Below are 22,416 nucleotides of genomic sequence, written 5' to 3' on the forward strand. Positions count from 1 at the left end.
TTGGACCTCACGCAACAAAAAAAAGAAAACTGTGGGGTTCCCTTCATAATTCGTACCAGGCTCTTCAAATTGAATTTTAAGAGGGAACCCCATACGAAAATAAACAAAGGGTGCCCCCAAAATACACACCAGGTGCCTAAAATGCTTTCAACAGAGGCAGTGCAGTTGGTGTTTGTTTATTTATTAGATATTGAAAATACTAGCAATTCTCTTCCTGTTTCCTTTTTTTATTATATCTTTTTTTCCTTATGGTACTGGCAATTCTCTACTTTTTTCTTTTTTTTATTTTCTTTTTTTTTATTATGGTGTCATTCATCTTTTGCTGCAGGGTACTGATTTTGCACGAAACCAAGTTTTCTTATTCTATACAGGCACCAATAAACAGAAATTAAAGACTTAAGAGATTATTATTATACAGGATTTATATAGCGCAAACTTTGCAATATATAGGGGGACAGTACAATTACAATACAGTTAATTACAGGAGGAATAGGAGGGGGGCTGACCGGAATTACTGGGGTAGGGAGTTACAGAGGATGGGAGAGGTTCTAGAGAAGTCCTGGAGGCAGGCATGGGAGGAGGTAACAAGGGAGCTAGAGAGAAAGATGTCTAAGGAGGAGCGGAGCGAACGATTTGGACGACATCTGTGAATGAAGTTGCTAGGGGCAGTGTTGTGGATGGCTTTGTACATTGTGGTTAGTATTTCGAATTTTATGCATTGGGCTAGTGGAAGCCAGTGAAGGGATTGGCAGAGAGAGGCAGCAGTCACTGATTGGTTGGTAAGGTGAATAAATCTAGCAGCAGCATTCATAATAGACTGAAGGGGGATAGCCTATGTAAAGGTAGGCCAGTGAGGAGGGAGTTGCAGTAATCAAGGTGGGATATAACCAAGGTGTGCATAAGTTGTTTTGCGGTGTCGTTAGTCAGGAAGGGGCAAAATTAGGAAATGTTGCAGAGATTGACATGACAGGATTTAGCCAATGATTTGATGTGGGGCCCAAAGGAGAGGTTGGAGTCTAAGATTACACCTAGCACCCTGGCATGTGGTAAGGGACCAATAGTTGTTCTGTTGAGTGCGGGATCTGGGAGGAGGAAATATTACAAGTTCAGTTTTTGAACGATTGAGTTTGAGGAAGTGGTGTGACATCCATGCTGATATGTCGCTCAGCAGATTTGTGATACGTGAGGAGATCAAGAGGTGAGCTGCGGAGTGGAGAGATAGATATGGGTGTTATCAGCGTAGAAGTGGTATTGGAAGCCATGGGAGGTTATCATTTGGCCCAGGAAAGAGGTGTAGAGAGAGAAAAGGGGGGGCCCAAGGACAAAGCCTTGGGGTACCCCAACAGAAAGAGGTAGAGGAGCAGAGGAGTTGGTGTTGTATGTGACGCTAAAAGTGCACTGAGAAAGATTAAAGGAGAACCAGGAAAGAGCATGTAGACCAAGGGAGTGGAGTTTACTGAGGAGGAGCGGGTGATCAAATATGTCAAAGGCAGCAGAAAGGTCTAAGAGTATGAGTATGGAGTAATGGTCATTGGTTTTAGCAGTTATTAGGCCGTTAGTGAGTTTTAGTAGGGCAGTTTCAGTGGAATGCTGTTGATGGAAGCCAGACTTAGAGGATAGAGAAGGTTGTTGTCGCTGAGGTGGCAACTCAAATGGTTGTGCACAAGGTGCTTGAGAAGCTTGGAGACAAATGGGAACAGGGAGATGGGCCTTAAGTTATATAAACAGGTAGGTCCAGCAAGAGTTTTAGCGAGGAGGGAAAGGTGCCAGTGGAGAGACAGAGGTTGAAGATGTGGTTGAAGATGTGGGTTAGAGAGTTTATTATAGAGAAGGAAGGAGGCCGCAATAATTGTGAATCATAAAACTAAAAACATCTATAAAACAAACCAGCCAAACAGCAGGTGATAATCAGTAAATCACTGTTGTGCTGTGCAGCAGTCTAACAGCTCCACAAGGAATAACACCAGGAGTGGTGTAGTGCAATATGTGATCCAATAGTCCACAGTAAGCGCTTAGGAAAGCTGATGACCATGTAAAACCACAGCACACTAAGTACAAATCATAAAAACATTTATTGACACACTGTAAGTCCAGTCTTTAAAGAGGTAATTGATAATAGATCCTCATATTAAAACAAATGTATAGAAAGTCCATACCCAGGCATAAAAAGGCATGAGGTATTTACCGCAAGCTGTTATTATAGCAATTATTTTATGCACATAGAAACCAAGATGTCACTAATAGTAGTTAGGGACAAAAAAATGATCGTACTTTTTTTTTAAACCCAATACAGCATATGTGCAAGGATACCTAATGTGTGCAGTATAACAGGGAAATTATGTCAATGCATACTAATTGAGTGTATGTAACATATTGCGCAAAAGGTTTACGTGTGTAGGGTTTTTTTCATTTGTCTATTATTGTAATATATTTTATCCAAAAGCTAAAAAATAATATATTGTAGTTACCCATTCTTAGCCGAACAGTTTTGAGTCTTAACATGTTTGGTATCGATTTACTTGACACCACGCCATATTTTATATTTTACCAAAACACTGGGTATTATATTGTGCTTGTTTGTACTAAAATAAATTTTATTGTGTTTTGTCCTGAAAACACATATTCGGTAAATGGCTGCGCAAATATTGTGTGACAAAAAAAAGAGCAATGGCCACCACTGTATTCTCCAAGGTATCTGCTTTTACGGAATATATAGCTTTTAAGGGCTTAATATATTTCTAGCAAAAAATACAGATAATAATTTTAACGTTTGCAAAAATTAAACATTGCCTAGGTAGACAAGTGGATCAAGCTCAGCTCCAGGAAAATTTTACAGTAAACTATGCCTTGCAGTGTGGGCGAAGCTTGTATATCTAGGGGAGAGGAGAAACTCTTTTAGTTACCTGATCCTCTGCTCCCCCCTGCAGACTGTCCTTCAGAGTCAACATATTTAATGCAGGGCTATAGACCCTGCTTTGTTCTTGATGATGTCAAGATCCTAGACTGCTGGAGCATGGGGGAGAAGAGGCTGTGAAGACCCGTCAAGCTGTGGGGAGGAGCAGAGAGTTGGGTACATATATCTTCTTTTTTTTGTTCCCCTAGACCTAAATGAGCAATCAAGTCTCACTGCAAGACATAATTTTGTATGTGCCTGGTGTTGGACTTTATGGCTACTTTCACACTGATCCATAGCTAAAATGCACCAAAAACGCATATGCATTTTTGGCTCCTTTTTACTGCATTTGCAGTGCATTTTTTACAGGACATATGACTCCAAAAATTCACAAAAAGCACAACGCGGGTGCATTTTTGGTGCATTTTCCATTGATTTCAATGGGGAGGTATGTTTTTGGTGCTGTTTTTTTACCCCACCAAACCCGTGTCGAAAATTGAGCAAGCAGGACTTTAAAAAAAATGCACCGGACCCTCAACAGATCACTGTGCAGAGTTCCATAGGAATACATGATCACACTTTTTTTCTGTTTTTTAACGCAAAATCAGTAGAAAGACAGATCAGTGTGAAAGCAGCCTAACGGTGGTACTGTTGCAAGAGGGCTGACAACTGTTGGAGCTATTGAGTCCCTGATCTCCTGCACAACCAAATCTCAAGAATGAGCACTCTGCTGTCACAGCAAAGCATGAGGTTCATGAACATCAAACTCATATTTCCCCAATAATCTTCCTGATGATCTTAAACAAGGATACTGAGATAACTTGAATGTGTGTCATTCTGACCAGATTACAAAAATATATGTTGTAGGTTGGATTGCCTTCAAAGAAGAATAAGACAGTTATAGTTATGGATTGTGGAATTCATGCACGGGAATGGATTTCTGTAGCTTACTGCCAATGGTTTGTGAGAGAGGTATGTATATATAGCTTTATATTTCTAACAAACATCATGAATGTGGCTACTGAATGGATGATAAGACGATGAATATATTGGTTAAATAGTAATTGCGATAAACACTGTAAACATCTCAGTAAATATATTTTAATACACATAAATGTGATCAGGCAGAATGATGTGTGGACAGTTCAGTGTGCAGACCATGTCCTGTTGTCTACTAGAAGCATTTATAGTCTGTATGTATGCTACTATACATGCTACAGGCTGCTATATTATCAACAGAACCCCAAGGCACTCAAAATTCCAAGATTATCCAATTTTTTTTGTGTGTTTCTAGTTAAGGCTCCATCTTATAATTGCCCTCCTCCCCCGGGTGCTCCCCCCCCCCCCACATTTATTTTATGCTTTTATTTTTTGTAACTTCCTTTTCCAGATGTATATATCATATAAAGGCATGGTCACAGCTTCTAACCTCAGCTTGTTCAATGAAGCTTTGGCAATGAAACCTGGAAGCTGATTGGTTTCTATGCAGAAGTGAGTCTGATTTTGCACTCTCCAGCTTTAGTAAATAAACCCCACAGGGTCTACTTCTCTAATGCCGGGCAGTCCCAAACAATGCAAAGACTAGCATTGATGTCATGATGTCATTATAATTTGAGTACAGGACTTTGTGGTTATGCATCCTTAAAGGGTGGGTCCATGACACCCTGCACTCACAAGAGGTCCTCCTGGTTTAAAAACTTGGTTGTCATTTAACTTGGTAGACAGAGGACATCTAGTGCTATAAAGGAATTGTTGCGGGGGACAGCACTGGGGAGGAGGTGAGTATTGCAGCCTGAGCTTTATTTCCTATTTTTATTAACTCCTTTGGCATGAAATAGTCCAGAATTGGGATTTAACATTTCACAGTGGTAAACCAGAAATGTTTTTGGGTGTTTCTTGCCCTTTCTTACTTGTACATTTTAGTATAATAAAATGACCCTGTCATAAGAGAAATATGGTATTGCCATTATGTTCCTCCTTCTAATAAAATGTTAGCTTTTTGTCTGAGTCTAATGCCAATACTTTTGAATAGCAAACCTAGAACAATCAAGTTGTAAATTAGTATCAGAATTCTTTACCTGTACACGTGTTCCAGCTCAGTGAATTGCTGAAGCCAACTTATCAGTATGATAGCCAGGCAACTAATATTTTCAGAAGGAATGGTGGGCAATCACAGCCTCCATGACAGGTATCCTTTAAAATCAAATTAATAAAATATTCACAGAATGCAGAGCGCACCAGGGCTTGTTTTAATGTATGTAGGTTCCCTTAAGCTGAGGACCTGTAGGCATTTAATGAGCACCTGATGGAGGTATACTATAGATGCATGAGCTACCTTGCTGAGGGACTGCTTTTGGGTTATTGATTCCTGAGGTGAGAAACTAATTAGAGCTCCACAGGGTTCAGCAGCAGATTCACCAGAGCTTCTTCATTCCATCCTTTTGCAGCACTTCTACAGGAGCAGCTGGTTGTATAGGGCTCTCTGTTCTTACCTTGACCTCTACAAAGACCTTTACACCTCTCACACCTTGTGTATACACATCAACAGACAAAGACTGATAACTTTTGGATAGCACCTTAGGGTTACCCTGAAATGAGACTGGAGACCATGGAGTAGAGTGACAAAATAAAGTGAAAATATGAATACTCAACAAGGACAGGATAATACAATGGAAACACTTTTTGACATATACAGTTCCAAATATCAAACAATATAGAAAGATTGCCACCTTAGGTTCTGGTAAGGTCAGCATAAACTGTAGCTTTCCCCACTAAAAATGAGCAGCATAATGCGACGATGAACTCACCTAGAGTTGCTCATGGTGAGGAGGCTAGGCCTAAGCTATGTTTCAATAACTGTAAAAATAAACTCTTGACCATGAAGAATAGCAGGTATTCTAACACAGTCCTTAAAGTAAGTCTTCGGACGGCTACGATGGAGCTCTTGAAGATGTTGGTGTGCTAGTGGGGATAGTTTCTGCAACAAAAAAACTGGTAGTAGAACTCTAATTTCCTAAGAGCGCTGAATGATGTGTAAGGGATTCATTGTTAGAGGTATTATAGCGGATATCACTCAGATGTTCAATGATACAGTACTGAGCAGCAGGAAAGTTGTAGAAAGTTAAAGGATGATAGAGAATGCCTTTAAGAGGGATAGTGCAATATGTCTTTCCAATGGATTTCCCTACAAGGTCAGTCAATGTCACAAAGAGTTCATTTCTACTCACTGACTCCACAATATTGGTAGTTGAAGGTCTCCTTTAGTGATGAACGGGGGCCCCCTTTAAGATGGGAACAATTCCAAATTAGTTTCTGCAGCGATCAGACAGCGATAGCTCTGCAATGCAGCTGGAGTCTTTAGCTAGGCTTGGCGTCAAGGCAGGACTCTGTAGGGCTGGGTCTCTGGAAGCTTCGGTACTAGGCCTCAGGATGATTCCCCAGCTCCAGTGGACAGTGGCCTGCACACAGATTGGACTTGGCAGCAGCTTTCTCAGCTCCCTAAAACTGACAAACTTTCCATCATGTAATGCACAGTCTTTCAGTGTATCTTTCTCTCTGTCTCTCCCCCAGGCTGGACCTTCCCTTCTACACACAACGGCATCTCTCTTAACTGACTCCTGTTGTTGTTTTGACAGGCTTTTTAAAGGATAAGTTCACTTTTCTGACCATGTGCCATGTTACACTCATATTTAGGGTGTAACATGTAACATGCTCAGCATCAGACCCCTCTCCCCCCCAATACCCCCCCCCCCCCCACTTGTGGCAGCAAGCTAGGGATCTCCTCACAGCCGCATCATTGATTTACAGATCCCTGTAACTCAATGAACTACAAGCCTTTGCAGATGTCGGCTTGTAGTTCTCAATGAACAAACACAGCCCTGTTGAGATGTGTGATAGTTCAGCTTACACTGACTGTCTGCAGGAGACCTGCATGGCATTGCTCGTTGCTGATCGCTGGTGCAATGCTTTCCAGGCTCCTAAAATAAAAAATAGTAAATGCACATTTTTTATCTGCAAAAAATGTATTTTTTATTAAAAGGTGAACTTATCTTTTAAGTTATATGACCTCCATCCTGCACACATGCATGCTGGATTTTGTAGTTTCTTGTGTCTGTGGTGAATATGAAGTTCCTGCTGGCTAGGACTACATTTTCCATAATGCAGTGCTCTAAATAAAAATGAATCAGAGTCCACAAAGCTCCATCTTTTTATGGAAAAAGGGGACTTGTGGCAATTATGTTAACTATAACCAAGCATTAATAAACCTGCACATTTAGTTACAATGGGTCTTGTTACACTGTCTTATTTAGCCAGTCTCTACCTGTTACCAGGAGTGTATTTACCACAAGGCAAACAAGGCATTTGCCTAGGGTGGGATTTTACAGGGGGGCAGCACTGATCCCTTGGAAGAAGGGATGCAAGAAGGGACACATGCTGCTTGGGGACCAGATAGGATCTGAGAGAGGCTGCGGGCTTCTTGACTCTCGTTCCCGAGCTGTGAAGGTGAGTGTATTTCTCTCTCTTGCTGGGAAGGGAATGGCCGGTGTATGGGGACAATGGTAGTGGAAGGCTCTCTCGGGTGGGGGGCAGAGGTGTTGTTGGTCAATGTCAGGCTCTCTCCTGGGGGGGCAAATTTTGTGTTGCCTAGGGCAACACAAAACCTAAATACACCACTGGCTGTTACTGCCTTAGCTAGATTCATGCTTGTCTATTAGAAATCATGTTTACTAGTGGTAGCTAACAAGTCCCTGTCCAACTCTTCTATTTTTCCAGATTCTTGCACGCTACAAGAATGACACTTTGCTGAACAAGCTTCTCAAACAAGTTGATTTCTATATCATACCTGTTCTGAATGTTGATGGATATATTTACAGCTGGACAGACGTAAGATCATTCTACAAATCTGGCTTTACTTATCCAGTGAGAAGAACTATGCAGTAACCAGTTACCATCCAAAAGGAATCATCTTTCAGTTTTATGAAATGGAAAACTATGAGATAATTACTGCATTTTAGTACTATCTTTGTTGTATTTTTGTTTGCTGAATACTTTTGATCCTATTACCATTATTGTTTATGAATGAGAGCAAAGTAGGAGATCATCCAAAATGTTTCCAACACAGGCAATCAAAGGTTTTACTAAAAGTGGTATTCTGAGATTGTCAGTTACAGTCATTTAATCTTCCATACTTAAAATTGCAAATGTTGGATGACAGACATTTCTTGTCTTTGTGAACCTTAAATATAACGTATAGTAAAAATTAGGTGATCACAAATTTTGAATTAATATTGTAATGCTACTTTTCTGCCAAACCTATGCTTTGCCCATGCAGGGCAAAGCAACAGGTTTGTTTAAATGCCCCTTCCCCTGCATCTCATATTCATCTTTTGCTTGCTCCCCTGCCTCTGTCCAGCTATCAAAAGCAAAGAAAACACCTAATATTTTCAGGTATGGAGAACCATGTGACTCAATCCCCTTCTTCAGATGTGACAGCACTAAAGCCTAATGATTGGTCCATGGCTGTCACATTATGACAGGGAGAAAGTACCCAACCCAGTGTAAGCTCTGAATATAGTGACTCACTGCCAGAAACTGACCATAGTAGTGAGGGAGTAGAAAAAAGGTAAGTATAAGCTACAGGGGGAGGCAGTATTAGAGCAAACCTCTTTGTTAGCCTTGCATGGAAGAGGAAAAATGTACTTTAAAGTAAATTTTTCTATAATTTTCATATTTGTAAAAGCTTGATCTTAATCTTTTAGTTATTGTATTAAATATAAAGATTTATGGATCGAATGCTAGAGGGAGCTCTTAATGACTATAAGCAATTACTGCATCTTTCACTTTCTACATCAGCCTCATAGGGAATGCACACTTAAGGTGATAGTAAAGGCAATTAAAAAAGAGAAAAAAAAGTTATACTTACCTGCTGTGCGCAATGATTTTGCACAGGGCGGTCCCTTAACTCCTCTTTGGCAGCTGGACCTGTCCACTCCTTTTTCCCCTGGGTGACCTCTTAGCAAGCCATGTGCCATGGGGGCAACCATGCAGGTGCACTCCTGTTCAAGGCTGTGTGCATCCATAGACACACACAGCACTTCCTTAGAGGAGTTTGACTGACAACAGCAGGAGCCTATGGCTGGGACAGGGCTAATTCAGTGAGAGTAGTCAGGTAAGTGTTTAGGGATATGGACAGTTAGTGAGGTGTTTTCTTTCCTTAACCTCCCTAGCGGTAATCCCGAGCGGTAACCGAGGGTTAATTTTTAGTACAAAAAGCGGTAACCCCGAGCCACACTTGGGATTACACTGTAGTGTAACTTACCTTGTCCTGCAATCCCCCGATGTCCTCCCTCTGTGTCCTCTGGCTGTGTCCTCCACCCGATGCCGGCATCTGTCTTCTGGGTTCCCTTCCCTGTGAGCGTCACAACCCAGGGGGGTGGAAATGGCATTTTTACCGTTCTTTCTGCCTGGAAACTTGAGAACGTCCATTGCATCCAAAAAGCACCCCTTTAGGTCAAAATCAGTTTTAGACCAGCTAGAGAACAGCGATAGTGAATTAGAATCTCTTTCAGAATTGAGCGATAGTGATTTGTGGGGAAATTCGTCATCAGGCACGGAAAGTGATGACAGCAACGGTTCTGCGACTGAGCTCAGTGATGTGCAAACTTGTTGCTCTATTTCAAATTTCAGTGTTTATGGTTTGATTACATTATTGAATTAAATTTATTATTATTATACTATTATTTTTTATAATTATTTATTATATTATAATTTATGATTTCGTGTTTTAAACTTTATCATACCCAGGATGTTTACTAGACTTTTGTTTGGACAGATTTAACCACTTCCCGACCGGCCGTTGCATATAAATGGCCGGATGGTGGCAGTGCAGGGTCGGATGGCCGTTTATAAATGGCCTCCCCGCACCCTGCTTGTGCGTGCTCCCTCGGGGCGCGCAGCACCTTGATCCGGTGCCCGCTGTGTCCTCCGGACACAGTGAAACACCGATCGTCGGACGGGACCTCTGTACGAGGTCCCGATCATGTGGTCACTGATTGGCCAATCAGTGATCACATACAAAGTAGTAAGCAAGATGTCACTTGTGACATCATTGCTTACTACGTGTGAAATCTGTGAATGATCACAGAGGTCACATGGTACAAGGCTATTCACAACAGCCTTGTACCATGTGACAAGCTGTGACCAATCACAGCTCACTCAGTACTTCTCAATGAGTGCAAGAATGCACACAGAGAGAAAGAGAAATGATTGCTTTTACATCCTATATGGGTGTAAAAGCAATGTGTAAAAAAAAAAAAAAAAATCATCACCCTCCACAAGTGCTGCTAGGATGACAATATATATAAAAAAAAAAAAAAAAATGTAAACAAAAATTAAATAATTTATAAATTAATAAAAATTATAATTTTTGGTTATAAACTAATTTGGATTTTTTTTTACTAAAAAGATAACGGAATAAATTTTGGCAAAGATTTATGATGAAATATTATTTATTTGCAAAATTTTATTTAAAAAAACACTTTTTTTCTAAATTTTTGGACATTTTCATTTACATAGCAAAAAAAATTAAAATCCCAGCGGTGAATAAATACCACCGAAATAAAGCTTTATCTGTCTCAAAAAAATGGTAAAAAATTAATTTGGGTACAGTGTTGCATGACCGCGCAATTGTCATTCAAAGTGTGATAGCGCTGAAAGCTGAAAATTGCCCTGGTCAGGAAGGGGGTAAAAGTGTTCGGTCTGGAAGTGGTTAAGTGAGTTATTCCTAAGAATTACAGGCCTACAATATAAAACAACAAATTTCCATGCAAAACAATGTACTGCTTTGACATTCAAAAATATTGACATAATCAGACCTCCAGGGAGGTTAATGCAGGGAGTGTATTATGGCAAAAAAAACATTTAGACTTTAGAATCTTTTTAGGTCAAGTAACTCTAGGCTTGCTTTGAGAGCAGAAGCCATAAAGCATAACTATTGTGCAGCACTGCAAAAGCTGGAAGCAGGTCAACATATCTAATGAGCAAATATGTCCGCCCCCATATACAGATATATATACAATGGTGTACAGAAACAAGGCTTTTTTTAATAATCATTCCTATATATAAGAATTTTCATCAATATTAATCTAACAAAAGTTTGAAAAGACAGTTTCCTTTAAATAAATTCTTACTTTCAATCTAGGAATTTTGTTGAGAGACAGGTTTTTTCATTTTTTAACCGCCCTGGTTTAGAAAACTCTTATTAATGTTCTTGCTCCCTGAGCAGTGCTGGTAATTGGAGCAGTGTTTAGGAAAGTGTGTGAGAATGATGGAGAGTTGGGTAGCTGCTTTGTATAGGAGAACAGAAGTCCAAGTCTTCTATGTGCTGACAGCATGGGGGAAAATAACCCTCCTTGCAGCACTTAGTGTAAAAACAAAAAAGGAAAAGAGCCCCATATTTATTGCTGTGTATGCAGCCTGACTTCATTACAGTACAAAATACTGCTGGTTCAATTAGGTTTTAATGTATGCTATTAAGTACACTGAAAATATGAATTCCTATGTCATCTTTAATATCAGGAACGTCTCTGGAGAATGAACCGCTCACCACAAAATGGGACTTGCTTTGGAGTGGATCTGAATCGTAATTTTGATGTAAGATGGTGTGGTAAGTACCAGCAAGTTGTTACATGTAGCTCAGAGATTAGAGGCAGGGGGCCTGATTTACTAAAGGAAATAAGCTAGGACAGGGATCCATTTTTTGTTATTTGCACTGCAAGCATTCATAAGCGTGTGAATGTACACATGCATAGTGAATGTCATTCCTAATCCTCTTTGTCAAATTGTACAGCGATGTTCAATGCATATGGTGGGGACCTCATTTTTGCTTGCATGTTTAGCATACAAATGATGCCTCTACATTTGTGTCTTTTGATTCTATAAGGTGTACTAAAGAATATTTGTGTAAACATTTGTACTTGAAAATTACTAACTATTGTGATCACCTTACCAAGCAATTGGATGCATTTCACAGGTATATAAGTCTCATTGGAAATCTGATTGGAAGCACTAGCATATTAAATTGTGTGCATATACTGGTCACCTAATTCTTAGCTATGGTGGCTGCATTAGTTTTCACTTTACAGCAAGAACATTTTCAGCAAGTACAGAAAGTACGTCATATCCAAAAATGCAGAATCATTGTTAGTTCCCGTGAGCTCTTTATTGCGTAAACTACTTGTCCAATCAATCCATGTAATGTGGATGAACAAAGGCAAGATGTGATTGAAGTCCAGCCTGTATGACGACCATGGCTGTCCTTATACATATGGTGCAGAAAAAAGCACATAACAGAAAGGGACAGGAAGTGTGTTTTTTGCTGGATTACCAGAAAAAAAGCAAAAAAATGCATGCAAAAACAAAACTAGTACAGCCACAGCAATTAGAGACTGGTAAGTTACAAACTGAAAAAAAATTGGTTTAGGTACAATTTAAGTTAATTTTGCTTTGAGAAAATGTATTTATTAATCCCCCATGGCATATTTCCTATAAAAATATAAATTTTTATTTACTACTTTTACAACCACAGTTAATCCTTTTTGAAGCAATCTGCTGAATCTGTTTGAACATTCCTTTAGAGGAACATTCCTCATCTTTAAAGAAGAACTCAAGGAAAGAAATAAGCATTTCAAATATGTTGACATACAAGGAGTTAAAAGCAAGGAGGTATATCCCACCTCCTGGATCTTTCCCTCTCTCTTTTGTTTACAATTTAATGGTTCAAATAGTACAGATTTAGCTCTCCTACACAGCATCAGCTCCTCCCACCCTTTCCTCCCCTGCCCATTCACAAAAAGCTTTTGGTTTTGTGAATGGGTTTACAGAATGAAAAACATTTTGTGACTGGGCAACGGGAGAGGAGGGGCGGTCAGTGCAGCTACAAACAAAGTTGGAGCTGCTATGTAGGACACATGTAGCTGGAGTGTCGGAGCACCAGAAGTATAGAGATTGTGGTACTATAGGCTCCCAGTTACATAGTTAGTCTGGCTGAAAAAAGACAAAAGTCCATCCAGTTCAACCATTAAAAAAAAGTTATAATCCTATACCCACAGTTCATCCAGTGGAAGGCAAAATTACCAGCAAAGCATGATCAAATTTGCTCCTGCAGGGAAAAAAAATCCTTCCTAATTCTAGAGGCAATCGGATATTCCCTGGATCAACTTTACCTATAAATGTTAATATCCAGTTATATTCTGTGTATCTAGGAAAGAATCCAAACCAACTCTTGAGAGAGTCTAGTCCACATTTTCACAGCTCTCACTGTGAAGAAACCTTTCCGTGTTTGGAGATTAAATCTCTTTTCCTCCAGACGTAAAGAGTGCCCCCTTGTCCTCTGTGATGACCTCAGGGTGAATAGCTCTACACCAAGTTCACTATATGAACCACTGATGCATTTATACATGTTGATCATATCCCCCCTTAATCTCCTCTTCTCAAGAGAGAATAAATTCAGTTTCTCTAATCTTTCCTCATAGCTGAGCTCCTCCATGCCTCTTATCAGTTTGGTTGCCCTTCTCTGTTCTTCTCCAGTTCCCCAATGTTTTTTTGTGAATTGGTGCCCAAAACTGAACTGCATATTCCAGATGAGGTATTACTAATGATTTGTACAGGGGTAAAGTATCTTTCTCTGGAGTCTATACCTCTTTTAATACAAGAGAGGATTTTGCTCCCTTTAGATACCACAGCTTGGCATTGCATGCCATTATTAAGCTTGTGATCTACCAGAACTCCCAGATCCTTCTCCACCAGTGATTCCCCCAATTATTAAAACAGAAAATTGTAAAAAAAAACAAATAGAGCTCCAGCAGGTGGTATACACATCATTGCACTTTACTCCTTGTATCTTAGCATTCTATCCTAGATTTTAAAAACATATTTTTTCCTGGAGTTCTTATTTAAGGCTGTTACAGTAAATAATCCCTTTCTTTATGAAGAAGCTAAGTTTTTTTACAACCACAAGTTGGACCTTTGCAATGCCTTTTACATAAACAGCTTTCTGCAACATTCTGTATATGGCACACACCTTTTATTAACCACTTGCCTACCAGGCACTTATACCCCCTTATTTACCAGGCCAATTTTCAGCTTTCAGCGCTGCCGCACTTTGATTGACAATTGCACGGTCATGCAACATTGTACCCATATGAAATTTGATCATTTTTTTCTCACAAATAGAGCTTTCTTTTGGTGGTATTTAATCGCCACTGGGCGCTTTAATTTTTGCGCTATAAATAAAAAAGTGCAAAAAATTTGAAAAAAAAAAAAGTTTCTTTGTTTCTATTATAAAATTTTTCAAACAGGCATTTTTCTCCTTCACTGATGTGCGTTGATGAGGCAGCACTGATGGGCACTGATAGGCGGCACTGATGGGCACTGATAGGCAGCACTAAAGGGCACTGATAGGCAGTACTAATGAGGTGGCACGGATAGGCGGCACTGATAGACAGCACTAATGAGGTGTCACGGATAGGCGGCACTAATATGCAGCACTGATAGGCGGCACTGATAGGTGACACTGATGATGGGTACTGATAGACGGCACTGACTGACATCACTGCTGGGCATTGACTGGCGGCACTGACTGGCACAACCCCTGGGCACTGACTGGTGGCACTGACTGGCAGCACTACTGGGCTGCACTGGTGGGTGGCACTGGTGGGCAGCACTGGTGGGTGGGCACAGGTGGGTGGCACTGGTGGGCACAGGTGGGTGGGCACATGAGGGTGGCACTGCTGGGCACAGGTGGGTGGCACTGCTGGGCACAGGTAGGTGGCACTTCTGGGCACAGGTAGGTGGCACTGCAGAGTGGCACAGGTGGGTGCACTGCTGGGCACAGATGGGTGCACTGCTGGGCACGGGTGGGTGATCTGCTGGGCACGGGTGGGCGGAGCTAGTGGGCGCACTGCTGGGCACAGGTGGGCGGAACGTGCGGATGGCACTGCTGGGCACCGATCATCAGGGCACTGATCATCAGTGCCCTGATGATCGGTGCCGATCCCCGCTCTGACAACTGCCGGTTCCCAGCAGTACTTTCCTCACGATCTGACAGCGTGAGGAAAGTGCAGCCGAGAATCGGCACTTGCATTTCCCTCTGATCAGCGTGTCATTGGACACCGCTGATCACGTGGTAAAAGGCCGCTGTGATTGGCCTTTTACCACATCATGTGATCAGCTGTGTCCGTAGGACACAGCGATCACGGAGATCACCGGGTGCGCGCCCCCTGGGGCGCGCAGGAGAGCGCGTTCTGGGGGGACGTCATATGACGTCCACTCAGAACTGGCCGGCCGCAGTGCAGCCGTCATTCGGCTATCTGCGGTCGGCAGGTAGTTAATACACAGTATTCATACAGTTGCAAGAAAAAGTATGTGAACCCCTTGGGATTACATGGAGTTTTGCGTGAATTGGGCATAAAATGTGCTCTGAACGTCATCTAAGTCACAAGAATAGAAGAACACAGTCTGCTGAACATAATACTACACAAACATTAGATGTTGCCATGGTTTAATTGCACATAACATGTAAACATTCACAGTGCAGGGAGGAAAAAGTATGTGAACCTTTGGACTTAATAACTGGTTGACCCTCCTTTGGCAGCAATAACCTCAACCAAACATTTCCTGTAGTAGCAGATCAGACCTGCACAATGATCTGGAGTCATTTTGGACCACTCCTCTTCACAAAACTGTTTCAGTGTAGCAATATTCTTGGGATGTCTGGTGTGAATCGCTCTCTTAAGGTCATGCCACAGGATTTCAATCGGGTTGAGGTCAGGACTCTGACTGGGCCACTCCAGAAGGCGTATTCTGTGCTGTTGCAGCCATTGTTTTGTTGAATTACTTGTATGCTTTGGGTCATTGTCCTGTTGCATCACCCATCCTCTGCGGAGCTTCAGTTGGCGGACAGATGGTCGTACGTTTTCCTGCAAATTGTCTTGATAAACTCTGGAATTCATTTTCCCATCAATGACAACAATCTGTCCAGGCCCTGAGGCAGCAAAGCAGCCCCAAACCATGATGCTCCCTCCGCCATGTTTTACAGTGGGGATGAGGTTTTGATGTTGGTGTGCTGTGCCTTTTTTTCTCCACACATAGTGTTGTGTGTTCTTCCCAAACAACTCAATCTTGGTTTCATCTGCCCACAGTATATTTTGCCTGTAGTGCTGTGGAACATCCAGGTGCTCTTTTGCAAACTTCAAACGTGCTGAAATATTCTTTTTGGACAGCAATGGCTTCCTCCGTGGTGTCCTCCCATGTACTCCATTCTTGTTTAATGTTTTCCTTATTGTAGATGTGTCAACAAAAATGTTAGCATGTGCCAGAGATTTCTGTAGGTCTTTAGCTGACACTGTCATGCAGCATTCTGCGCTGTGCTCTTGCAGTCATATTTATAGGACGACCACGCCCAGGAAGTGTAGCAACAGTGCCAAAATTTCTCCATTTGTAGACAGTCTGTCTTACCATGGACACATGAACATCAAGGCTTTTGGAGATACTTTTGTAACCCTTTCCAGCTTCATACAAGTCAACAATTCTTGATCGTAGGTCTTCTGAGAGCTCTTTTCTGCGAGGCATGGTTCACATCAGACAGTGCTTCTTGAAACCAGTAAACCCAAAACAGGTGTGTGTTTTTTAAGGGCAGGACAGCTGTCAGCAACACATCCAATATCATCACACTGATTGGAGTCAAGGTTGGCTCACTCCTGGCTCCAATTAGCTCTGGGAGAAGTCATTAAGCTAGGGCCTCACATACTTTTTCCTCCCTGCACTGTGAATGTTTACATGTTATGTGCAATTAAACCATGGCAACATCTAATGTTTGTGTAGTATTATGTTCAGCAGACTGTGTTCTTCTATTGTTGTGACTTAGATGACATTCAGAGCACATTTTATGCCCAATTCATGCAAAACTCCACGTAATTCCAAGGGGTTCACGTACTTTTTCTTGCAACTGTATATCCCATTATTCTCCTCTTCTCAACAGTAATCACAGCTAAAGTTTTCTCAGAGCTGACCTGCATGCTAAATAAATAGACTATGGCATAAACTCTGAAACGTAACTTCACAAGAGCCCCCAGTGATGGGGCTGGCTTTGTGTGGCACTCCAATAAAGCAAGAACACAAAAACCAAAAGATAGCCCCACTCTTCCAAGGAAATGCTAGATTGTGGCACCTTCTCTTTAGTATAAATTATGCTATACAGGCAATCCGTATGATGTTCAGCCTCCACTCTACTTTTACCTTTGCTGTCAACAATATTAACATTAATAGAAATCATATTTAAGTGTATCTTTCTATCTTCTCTTTTTCCAACATTCCTTCAACATCTCTTTCAGTACAATATCCACAGATAAAGTTTTACTCTGTGTTGCAGAAGCCTCTTAAACCAGAGGAATCCCAATGTCCCAAGCGCCACCCAGTTCCTTCTTAGATGCCTTCTCCTCCCATTCTCCAGACTGTTGTCTGCCATTTTGACAATTGCCAAATCCTTTGGGGTTATGGGTTCAGTACCCATTGCTTCTTTGGTGATATGAATTGCTACTTACAGTATATGCAAGAAAGTATTTTTATTTTGTTTTGGTGACTCATATCCCTGGAGAAGGAACAGGTACTAAATTCACAATTAGAAAGGAGTTGTGTGAAGAGCAAAGCATTGGGCAGCTTTGGGTTCCGGAATAGGAGGTTCTTGCAGCATAAAGTAAGATTGTATTTGCAGATATTGTACTGCAAGAAACTTTAAAATCTCCATGGGTGATGCTTTAAAAATTTCTACAGGTTAGTAGTGTAAAGTTACAGAGGAGGTCTAGTGTGATAATTATTGCTCTTGTTCTGACGTTCATAGCAATACCTCACATGTGTGGTTTGAACACCGTTTACATATGCGGGCATAGCCTACGTATGCGTTCACCACTACGTGCAAGCCCGGGGGGATGGGGACACTTTAAACTTTTTTTTAAATTTATTTATTTATTTATTTATTTCTGTCCCTTTAAAAAAATTTTAATCACTTTTATTCTTATCACAAGGAATGCATGAATCCCTTGGATGTTACGGCAAGTAAATAGATACCCAACATACCACACTTTAAAATCACGTCTGCTCATGGAATGGCGTGAAACTGGGTATGTTGGGTATCTATTTACTTGCCATAACATCCTCTTTCATATTTTACAAACAAATTGGGGTATATATTAGGGTATATATTGTGTTTTTTTTTTTTTTTTTAAATCAAAGTGTATATTTTTCCAAAAAATATCTATTCATTTTTAAAAACTGCGCATTTCGGTTTCGGTTTTCGGACAAGTGCATTTTGAATTTTAGGTTTCGGCACCAGAATTTTCATTTCAGTGCACTACTAGTGTTAGGGAAAATTTTGAAGGTTGAGTATGTCAACGTATGACACCTATGACATCAAAACAATTTTCAATCATTGTAAAAAAATTGACAGACTATGTAGGCCATGTTTGTAACACTATGTAACACCCCTTATTCATGAAAATACTTTTCACATGCAATACTTTAGTTGTTTTAAAAGATACCAAAATAAAAATTATAGGAGCTAGTTTTGCTGACTTGTATTCCAAAGTGCATGTTTTCAGGACTCTCATCCTTATCACTCCTCACTACTAAGTAGGTTACTAATCTGAAACAAGCATTTCCATATCAGATGTGAAATATCTGCTTGTTCTGAGTAGAGCATCAGTGATCAGGATGACAGCCTGGAAGCCTCTACCTTCAAACATAATTCAGCAATGGCATCTCCATATTTCTGTCCTGACAGATTCTCGTTAGTAATGCAGCACAAACTAAAACTGCAAATTTTGGTCTGGTAGCAAAGGCCTCTATTGCTTCATAATAAGCAAAAAACATAGGCAAACCTCCTTCCGCAAATTCTAATGGTCAAGCCTATGATCCACTAGGATGAGTCACTAACACAAAACTTAAAGTGGAACTTCACTCTCTCAATCATCATGGACTATTTTTAATCTTTATGCTGCTAGCATTAGTAAATAGAAAGGAAAGTATATCATATTTACTTGTTTTAAACTTTTTCTTTACATTTCTTCAGTTACTTCCTGGTTTCCTGCCTAGGCAAATGATGTCATACATCTCAGCAGTCTTTAGAAGGGTTGGGAGGGTTCTCAGCTCAGTGAATGCCGGAGCTAAAGGCAGATTGATTCCAGGAAGTAAATGCTCAATGAATCATCTGACCTTACTCAAGATGGTCACTGCCAGAAATGTTAGAGGGTGTTTTTCAAAAATATTTCACAGTAAAATAAAGCAAGCAGACATGGATGGATGGGCGAGTTTATTAACAATTAGTAAATAGCATTTTTGGTTTGTGGTGCTCAGATGCAGTGCAGTTACACTTTAATGAAACCTTTGGTTCAGCATGACAGCCAAGCTACAAGTATTTTCAGAAGAAGAGATCATCACATGCAGGGGCGGACTGACCATTTGGAAACTCGGACACTGCCTGAGGGCCCGGGGTCAGTAGGGGGCCCATGAGATGCCCCTGGTACATTTTTCATAGGTTTTTTTGAGTTTGGGCAAGGACACAGGGGCCCCATGATCCCCTATTGCCCGAGGGCCCCATGAGTTGTCAGTCCGTCCCTGATCACACATTTCCCCTAGTACAGATTTTCTTTAACCCCACTGTTTTGAGCTCCATTTTATCTGATGTACTCTTTGTTTCACTTAATGTTTTCTTCATTTTGCCCTTTTCATGGCATAACCATTCTATTAACTCATAATTCATTGTATTTTTCTAATAAATGTAGAGACAGGTGCATCAAAAAACTGTGAGGATTTAATTTTCTGTGGTCCATCAGCTGCTTCGGAGCTGGAAACACAAGCAATGGTCCGTTTAGTGGAAGAGCACAAGTCAAATATTCTTATGTATCTTTCGATTCACTCTTATTCACAACTGATTCTTCTTCCATATGGATTTACCATGGAGCCATCTGCAAATCATGATGAAATGGCAAGTATTGTTTACTAGTTTTATTTCTAATAAGGGAGATTGCCACTTACATGTTCTTGGTGTCCCTTCCTCAATGTTTAGCAGTAGTTTTTTTTGTTTTTTGGCTTTTTTTGCTTGTTTGCTTTTGTCTAGGTCAAAGCTAAGTTCTGTTTTTAATGTATCAGCTGTATAAGATCATTGTGTGCAGTAACAGGAGAGTCATAGGTAATGAACATCATAAAATAGACCTAAATTCTAGGGTACCCTTCAGACATTTGTGGTCATTTGTGCTATTTTAGCCATGCACAAAAAAAGTCCTTGCACTTTTTTTTTTGTGACACATCACAAGGCATGGAAGTGCTGATGTTTACACTACTTCAGCAATAGGGTGCCATGTTAAATGAATGGAACTAAAACGCACCACACAAAATTAAATGCATTACTGTGTATTGAAGTAACAGCAGATTTACCTTACGTTCTGCAACCTATACGTTTTAGGAGCCCCAAAGTAAAGATGCACAGTACTGTGGGTGCTTTCACCAAACAGTCAAAATGCAACAGAAAAAATCTTATAATGTCATGATAAATATTAAAAAATTGGATCACTAGCACTTCCTGGTCCCAAGCAGCCTAGATAGCTTCCAGATAAATTATGGGAGATAGATGTCATCAGGTTTCCTTGCAACATTTTGACTGGGAAAATAATATTTTATACATTGGCATATGGGAACTTAAAATTTGACTTAGACCTTGAGTGGTTATTTTGGCTCAGCGTAAGTGCTCAGATGGTAATGTAAACGGTATATAAAATAGACATGTGTATGCCAGAAATTTGTGTTTTGTTTCTTTTTGGATGTATTCGTTCATTGAAGAATTTTGTTTCATTATATTTGTCATGTTGAACTGATTAATTTGTATATTTGTTAGCCCGAGTGGATTCAAAATATTTAGCAGTTTTTGAAAATTGCTATATATTCTTGAATGGGACAAATTCGAAACAAAAGATTCAATATCTTTGGGTGGTAGTCCATACCACCAAGAGAAATGGCATGAGCTGATTGGACAGTATAGACTGGTGTCATGTCAATACGAATTAACTAATGGAATTAAAATTGGATCCATTTGTTATCCAAATCTTAAGTATTTAACAAATTCAAAAATACAATTAATTTCCCCATGGGCCCGAACTACTATCACATCACGTGATGTCATACGATTGAAACAAATGAAAAAAATGAATAATTTTGTTATAATGTTTTTTCAAATTTGTTGACATTCATTACTATGTCTATTCAGAAATTTGTATACATCTGAATCTCTGCAAATCATAATAAAACAAAATATCTGTAATGTACAATTCTAATGAATATCTTGGAAAAATGTAACTGAACAGTAATATTAGCGCTAATATTGTCTTACCATTGTTTTTGAATAAAATAAATTCTAAGTTGTTTTCCTGTTACTCAAAAATGTTTTTCTCTTTTAGGAAAAAGTTGCAAAAGAGGCAGTTGCAAAACTGAAACTTGTACATAACGCCGATTATCATGTGGGATCTACAGCAGTTATATTATGTAAGCAGATAAATACAGCTGCTATATTAAATCATTTTTGGTTTGGACAGCTAGACTTAGAGGTGGATTTCCTGTACGGCTATGTAGACAGGCCTAGGGCACTGTGAATGTCCAAGGGGGCTCACACATGAAAGATAAACTGACTCAGGATCATAGGATTCACTGCTACGCAGCCATATGTCACTTAGGCTTTCATTAGGGTCCCCCATCATCCGGCTTAAATACTTCCCACTGACAGAAGTTGTCAAATAAATCTGATTTCTTTTTATGAGGAGGTGAGCAAAACCTTGGACAGAGGGGTGGCGGTGGGGTAGACACACACAGCTAATATGTAAGGTAAAGTCTACAGGCTTGGAAAAATCCATATGTAAATGGATAGAAAACTGGCTAAAAGAACATATTCAGAGAGTAGTAGTTAATGATTCATACTCTGAATGGTCTAGGATGTCAGTGGTGTACCCCAATGTTCAGTGTTGGTACCCTTATTTTTTAATATATTTATCAACAATATAGGGTCTGGGATTAAAAATCCCATTTCAGCCTTTTCAGATGACGCCAAGCTGTGCAGTGGAATAAAGTCCTTACAGGATGTCTCCAATTTACAAGCCGACCTCAATGCACTGTTTAATTGGGCAACTATGTGGCAAATGAGGTTTAATGTTGATGGGGGCTAAGAATATGCATGCATCATACATACTGGGGGGGGGGGTACAACTGGGGGAATCAATGGTGGAGAAGGATCTGGGGGTTCTGGTAGATCATAAGCTTAATAATGGCTTGCAGTTTCTAAAGCGAGCAAAATCCTCTCTTGTATTAAAAGAGGTATAGACTCCAGAGAGAGATATCATATTACCCCTGTACAAATCATCAGTAAGACATCATCTGGAATATGCAGTTCAGTTTTGGGCAACAATTCACAAAAAGAACATTGGGGA

The 22,416-nt window shown here is 40.2% G+C and overlaps 1 protein-coding gene across 1 annotated transcript in view; it reads left to right on the forward strand.

Moving 5' to 3' along the window:
- LOC149473823 (carboxypeptidase O-like) overlaps nt 1–22,416 on the forward strand; it is a 72,810-nt gene that overhangs the window by 35,812 nt on the left and 14,582 nt on the right. Inside the window, exons 6-10 of the mRNA XM_089671553.1 lie at nt 3,761–3,865; nt 7,667–7,777; nt 11,471–11,558; nt 19,729–19,931; nt 21,397–21,481. Coding sequence (XP_089527679.1) covers nt 3,761–3,865; nt 7,667–7,777; nt 11,471–11,558; nt 19,729–19,931; nt 21,397–21,481 — 592 coding nt within the window. The remainder of the gene's footprint in view (nt 1–3,760; nt 3,866–7,666; nt 7,778–11,470; nt 11,559–19,728; nt 19,932–21,396; nt 21,482–22,416) is intronic.

This window comes from Staurois parvus, unplaced genomic scaffold (assembly GCF_062004578.1).
Source record: "Staurois parvus isolate SC_StPar_1 unplaced genomic scaffold, SC_StPar_1.0 ptg000011l, whole genome shotgun sequence".
Taxonomy (NCBI): Eukaryota; Metazoa; Chordata; class Amphibia; order Anura; family Ranidae; genus Staurois; species Staurois parvus.